Source organism: Phalacrocorax aristotelis, chromosome 15, assembly GCF_949628215.1.
Source record: "Phalacrocorax aristotelis chromosome 15, bGulAri2.1, whole genome shotgun sequence".
NCBI lineage: Eukaryota > Metazoa > Chordata > Aves > Suliformes > Phalacrocoracidae > Phalacrocorax > Phalacrocorax aristotelis.
The window spans coordinates 5,937,547-5,943,546 of NC_134290.1; the positions used below are offsets into that span (position 1 = coordinate 5,937,547).

Here is a 6,000-nt window from a genome sequence, read left to right on the forward strand (position 1 = left end):
CCACAAGGCTGCCTCATCCCTTGAGGGGACAGGTAGGGGTCTTCTCTGCAGCTGTGCTCACCCTGATGACCATTCACCTCTGTACCCCAGGTACTACCACATCCCGATTGGGAACCTCCCTGATGACATCTCCACCTTTGGCTCTGACCTGTTCTTCTCACGCCACCTCCGTCGTCACAACCACTTGCTGTGGCTCTCGCCTACATCCCGCCCAGACCTGGGGGGTAAGGAGGCTGATGATAACCGCCTAGTCATGGAGTTTGATGAGAGAGCTTCTGTGGAGATAAACAACCCTGGCTGCTACTCCACAGGTAAGGAGGGAGTAGGGTGGTAGTACTAAGCAGGGCAGAGCTGGATTCTGCTCTGCAAGTCCTGTAGAAGGATGGATGCAGCCTCCAAAGAGTCTCTGTGTTGACAGTAGTCATCGGCAGGTTTGGAGCAGTGATCTGAGCAAAGGCATGTCCTGGGGCAGGGAGGTGTCACCTGCAATGAGAGCAGACATCCAAATGAAGATTCTTTCCTTATTCGTGGCCACTGTCAGCAGCACTCAGAAGACCACCTGTGTGTCAGCCCAAGGACAGACTAGCCCAACTGGTCATCCCTGGTGACCCTAGGACAGGTCTTTCTCAGAGACACAAGCAGCTTGAGTGGTAGTCAGTTTTTCTGAGCTCCTCTGTTGCAGCTTCCAGGAAGAAATGGTGGTCCCCAGAGGGTTAGTAGGTCCAAGTCTTATTGGAAAATAAGTGCCAGTCAAGACAGTCAGGCCTGTGAAAGCATTTCTTCACTCAGTGCAGCAACACCTATAGATCACCCTTATAACTGTGAAAAGCACTTCTGGCAGAGGGGCAGGGAGGGTGTCCTTGTTGGGCCTTTGCCCTGCCTGCCAGCTGACAGGTTGTTTGCTGTTAGTGTGTCTGGAGCTGGACATCCAGAGCCTGGCTGTAAACACGGTGTTGCAGTCCCACCACATAAACGACATGGAAGGAGGCTCCAGCATGAGTATCAGCTTTGACGTGATTCAGCAGGCATCCCTAGAAGACATGGTGACGGGGAACCAAGCTGCCAACATCCCGGCCAGCTATGACGAAACTGCCCTCTGCTCCAACACTTTCAGGTATGGCTCTAGGAGCCAGCGGGAGGTGGAGCATCTGGTCTCCATCCTGGCAGGTCCCCTGGCAGGTCCTGCCTCTCGTTCCCTCCTGGCTTTAGCCTTTCCCACACTTGTGCCAGCACTGGGACTTGTGGGGTGCTCTAAACGTAAATTCAAGTCTTAAGGGCATGGCAGGCATCTTCTCTAACAGACTTTTGAAGATCCTGGGCTCAGAACTGCCTGGTGGCTCGGCCAGCAGATGTATGGGGATGTTGGTGAAGACTCTGCCCTTTCCTCTTTCTCCTTTCTTCATGCTCCACCAGGTTATAGAGGCACATACCTACCCTGTGGCTCATGTGCTGAGGGCTCATACAATCTCTGCTCTGGCAGAGTTCCTGCTCTGAATTCTCCAGTGTATCCAAAATATGTCCCTGTCTGGAAGGGAGAAGGGGTCACTCATGGCTAGTGGGGTGATGCTGGTCTCTGCTCCCTGGCAGGATCCTGAAGAGCATGGTGGTGAGCTGGGTGAAGGAGATCACGCAGTATCACAACGTCTACGCAGACAACCAGGTCATTCACTTTTACCGCTGGCTTCGCTCTCCTTCCTCCCTGCTCTACGACCCGGCACTGCACCGCACGCTCCACAACATGATGAAGAAGCTCTTCCTGCAGTAAGTGAGACCTTGAGCATGCCAGGCTGGTGAACAGGGAAGGGACAGGCGTGGCCTTAGTGACCAGGATGCTGTTGGCACCCATAGGCACTCTGCTGTGCCACAGCCTCCAGAGAGGTGGGCAGTAGGTTGGACCTCCTGCACTGTTTGGATGAGCTCTCTTGCATGGCATCACTGACATGCTTGACTCCTGACTGCTGGAGCAGCACGTCCTCCATGGGTTACATTTGCTCCTTGAGCTTTGCCTTCCTGCCTGCTGACTCCTGCTCCTGTGCCCTGCCTGCAGGCTGGTGGCTGAGTTCAAGCGTCTGGGCTCCTCGGTGGTTTACGCCAACTTCAACCGGATCATTCTGTGCACCAAGAAGCGGCGCATCGAGGATGCCATCAGCTACATGGAGTACATCATCAACAGGTGGGGTGCACTTGCCAAGCCGGAGATGAGACTCCCAGGTGATGGCACCAAGGCAGGATGGAAGATGTTGATTTCTTTTTTTTGCCTTTTGACAGGCCTCAGCAATGAATATTTTTTTTTTTTTTTTTGGCAAAGCTACTGAAGGGACAAGGCTGCCCAGTTCTCTTGCTGTCATGTGTGGAGCAGGGATCTGTCCCTTAGCTGTCCCCTCTAGGTAATATTCCAAGAATACTCATAGGATTCAATCCAGAATCCAGAAGAGACCTTGAGATGCCCAGCATCTCATCCTCCAGATGGCTCTCAGCATCCCAGCAGTGGTACAGGCACTTCAACACAAGCACAGGGAGCTGAGACTCCTCAGGCGTGGCTTCCCCTGGGGTCCCCACCAGTGGTTGGTTGAGAGAGGGGAACCCCCTTTCCTTGCCAGCACCACCCTCTCCCTGTGGTGTCCTGGGGAGAAGGCTCTGAACTAGGGATGATGCCAATGCTGTGGGTGACTGCAGTTTCTTCCCTCCAGCATCCACTCTAAGGAGATCTTCCACTCTCTGACCATCTCCTTCTCTCGATGCTGGGAGTTCCTGCTCTGGATGGATCCAGCAAATTATGGAGGTATCAAGGGAAAAGTGGATTCTCGCATCCACTATGGAGAGGTAAGAGATGGGAAGCACTCAGCTGCCCAGGAGCAGGGTGCTGGGGGTTGAGCTGAGTGGGGAGGTGTTGGCTGGGCCTGAGGAACTGCTGCGATATCGCTGACTCCTCCAGAAGGACACCAGCAAGCAGCAAGTGTTGGAAGAGGAGGACAGCGAGGAAGAGGAGGAGGAGGCGGCGGCAGGGGAAGAAGAGGGGGACGAAGGGGAGCTGAATGTGGAGGAGCTGCTGGAGAACAGCTGGAACATTGCACAGTACCTGCCCCAGGCTGCCTCCTGCCAGAGCTATTTCCTGATGATTGTGTCAGGTGAGCTGTCCTGGGGTGGGGGATGAGGTCCCTTCTGCCTCCCTAGTGCCAGGGATAGCCTGCAGTGGGGGCAGCTGCTGGCACAAGCTGGAGCTGGAGCCTTGCCCATGTCTTCCCAGCCTACATTGTGGCTGTGTACCACAGCATGAAGGAGGAGCTGCGGCGCAACGCCCCCGGGAGCACCCCTGTCAAGAGGAGGACAACCAGCCAGGTGTCCGAGGAGGCACTGGGGGAGATGGGGGCCATGCCCGGTGAGTGCTGAGCCACAGGGCAGCCCTGGTGCAGGCAGAGAGCCACCCACCTTGCTGTCCCCATAAGCCACCATACAGCTCAAGTGCCCTCTGTTCCATCAACCTAGGCATGATCACATTCTCGCAGGATTACGTGGCCAATGAGCTCACCCAGAGCTTCTTCACCATCACCCAGAAGATCCAGAAGAAGATGTCTGGTTCTCGTAATGCCACTGAGCCTTCAGACATGTTCCCGGTGCTGCCTGGCTCCTACTTGCCTCTCAACAACCCGGCTCTGGAGTTCATCAAATATGTTTGCAAGGTCAGCAGGGTGGGCAAGGCCCCTTTTCTGAAGGTTTGCAGTCAGGGCTCAAATTCTGGTCCTTGGCCATGCTCGGATTTGCTGGAGCTTTCCTCCAGGAGTGAAGACAAACCAGTTTGTCTTGTCCTGCACCCATATGAGGTCATGAGGATATGAGCTATCCTGGTGAGGACACTCTCTTCTCTGCTGGAAGGCTCACCTGGCTCTTTTTCTTGTAGGTCCTCTCCCTGGATGCCAACATAACCAACCAGGTGAACAAACTGCGCCGGGACCTGCTGCGCCTCATCGAGGTGGGCGAATTCTCAGAAGAAGCCCAGTTTCGGGACCCTTGCCGCTCCTATGTGCTCCCTGAAGTCATCTGCAGGAACTGCAACTTCTGCAGGGACCTGGACCTGTGCAAGGACCCTGCCCTCTCCCAGGTGCATCCTCTTTCCTGGGGACACCAGAGGCCCCAGCACGGCAATGCTAGAGGCTGGTCAATCACATTACCCATCCTCTCTCAGCCCCTTTGCTTTGCAGCTCTGCTTGCTCCCGGTGATCAGCCTCACCTAAAGGCCACTTTCTGTTCACCTCCTTTTCTAGCTGCTTGTGACAGGTCTGAGCATCCCTTGGCTTTGGCTGATGCTCCGTCCTCTCCAGAAACTGGGTACACTGTGCCAGTGCTTGGGACTCTTGGCACTCACCTCCCTCCTCTTTGCCCCTAGGATGGGTTGGTGCTGCCCAGCTGGGTCTGCTCCAACTGCCAGGCACAGTATGACTCCAATGCTATTGAAACCGCGCTGGTGGAAGCCTTGCAGAAGAAGCTGATGGCCTTTGTGCTGCAGGACCTGGTGAGTATGGGGCTCCCCTGCTCTGCCCACCCCACTGGCTGCCTGAGGCTGGACACATTTACTCTGCCCCTGGCAGAGGGGCTTGGCCTCTTCTCCTGGCCCAGCCAAAACTCCTTGGCCTCCAGGTGTGCAAGAAGTGTCACGGCGTGAAGGAGACGCACATGCCTGTGTACTGCAGCTGTGCTGGAGACTTCTCCCTCACCATCTCTTCCAAGGTATGTCTCCACCCTCCTCCCTAGCCCAGCCCCATGCCAGCAGCTCCTACAGAGACAACAAGGAGCCCTGCAGTGCCCTGTTCCTCCTCTGCCTCTCCTCTTAACTGCTTGTCCCCTGGGATCTGCTGTGCTGTCCTCTGCCCCACCAGTGCTGCCCAGCCAGCCCCTGGAGGCTCCCACCACCCAGGGGTGCTAGGCAGCCTCCTTCCCTCCCTGCTTCCTTCTCCCCAGACCTTCATGGAGCACGTCAACGTCTTCCAGAACATAGCCCGGCACTACGGCATGGTCTACCTGCTGGAAACTATTGAGTGGCTGCTGTGCACCAACCCCCAGCTCCAGCAGTGAGGTGGTGGGCTGCTCCTCCTGCCTGCCCTGTGCCAGTCTGGGCACTGGCGCTGTGCTCTTGCGTCCACAGAAGACTGGTCATGGACCCCCTTAGCCATGCGTGAGACACCAGAGAAGCCGTGCATCCCTCCTGTGGCAGGGGAGGGAAGGCAGGAGCTGTGCTAGGGACGGGGCTGTCCTGCTCCCAGCTGCCTGGCGTGTGGGTCTGGGGCTACCAGGGCCTGGAGCTGTGCTCCACAGGTCTGTGCTGGTTCCCAGGTGTGGTTTTAATCTTGAATTTCTATAAATAAATGGATTGTAGAAGACAGGTGTAGTTTTTGGGGAGGGGGAAAGCAGGGGCTCTGGCCCCCAGCTCCCACCCATAGGCGATGCCTGCAGCTGGGGGTGTTGAGCTGTGTCCTTGCTGGGCAGGAAGGACCAAGGAATGCTGCAGCCTAGCAGTGCCCCCGGCTGTCCCCCTCCACCTCCAGGGGAAGGGAAGGGGCTGCCAGCACCTGAGGGGCAGTGCTGGCCCCTAATGTGCCAGCGGCTCCCTGCCATTGTGGCTGCAGCCTGCGTTTTGGTACACGGTGTCTGCCCTGGCTCTGCCTCACCTCTGCCTCCTGCTCCTGCCTTCCTGGGGGCAAAGGGCCCCCAGGACTGCAGCCAGAGACCCTCCTGTGCTTCTTGGAGGCTTGGCTCTGCTTTCAGGATGGTCACATGGTGCAGTCAGGGGTGATCTCCTCTTTCAGGGGAGGCAGTGCCACTCAAATCAAGGCAGGGGAGTCCAGCAGCCCACCCTTGCCTACCCCAGAGGCCCCTGCCTGTGCTGCAGGCTGCATAGGGGCAGGGATGGTGTCCACAGGGGGCTAGGGGGACCCTGTCCTGTTCCCATTGCTGCAGCACGGCAAGCAGCCCTAGGTACCTCCAGCTCCCCACCAGCGCTGGGGG

General features: G+C 57.0%; 1 protein-coding gene across 2 annotated transcripts in view; it reads left to right on the plus strand.

The window, feature by feature from the left end:
• Window positions 1-5,373, plus strand: part of POLE (DNA polymerase epsilon, catalytic subunit) — a 36,850-nt gene extending 31,477 nt beyond the window's left edge. The window contains exons 37-48 of one of the 2 annotated variants that reach the window (XM_075109918.1): window positions 91-311; window positions 910-1,114; window positions 1,588-1,761; window positions 2,048-2,173; window positions 2,691-2,823; window positions 2,936-3,128; window positions 3,248-3,379; window positions 3,487-3,680; window positions 3,899-4,099; window positions 4,385-4,510; window positions 4,636-4,725; window positions 4,957-5,373. In XM_075109918.1, coding sequence (XP_074966019.1) covers window positions 91-311; window positions 910-1,114; window positions 1,588-1,761; window positions 2,048-2,173; window positions 2,691-2,823; window positions 2,936-3,128; window positions 3,248-3,379; window positions 3,487-3,680; window positions 3,899-4,099; window positions 4,385-4,510; window positions 4,636-4,725; window positions 4,957-5,070 — 1,909 coding nt within the window. In that variant the 3' untranslated portion in view covers window positions 5,071-5,373. The remainder of the gene's footprint in view (window positions 1-90; window positions 312-909; window positions 1,115-1,587; window positions 1,762-2,047; window positions 2,174-2,690; window positions 2,824-2,935; window positions 3,129-3,247; window positions 3,380-3,486; window positions 3,681-3,898; window positions 4,100-4,384; window positions 4,511-4,635; window positions 4,726-4,956) is intronic. The other variant, XM_075109919.1, reaches the window with a different exon arrangement.
• Window positions 5,374-6,000: the final 627 nt, after the last annotated feature.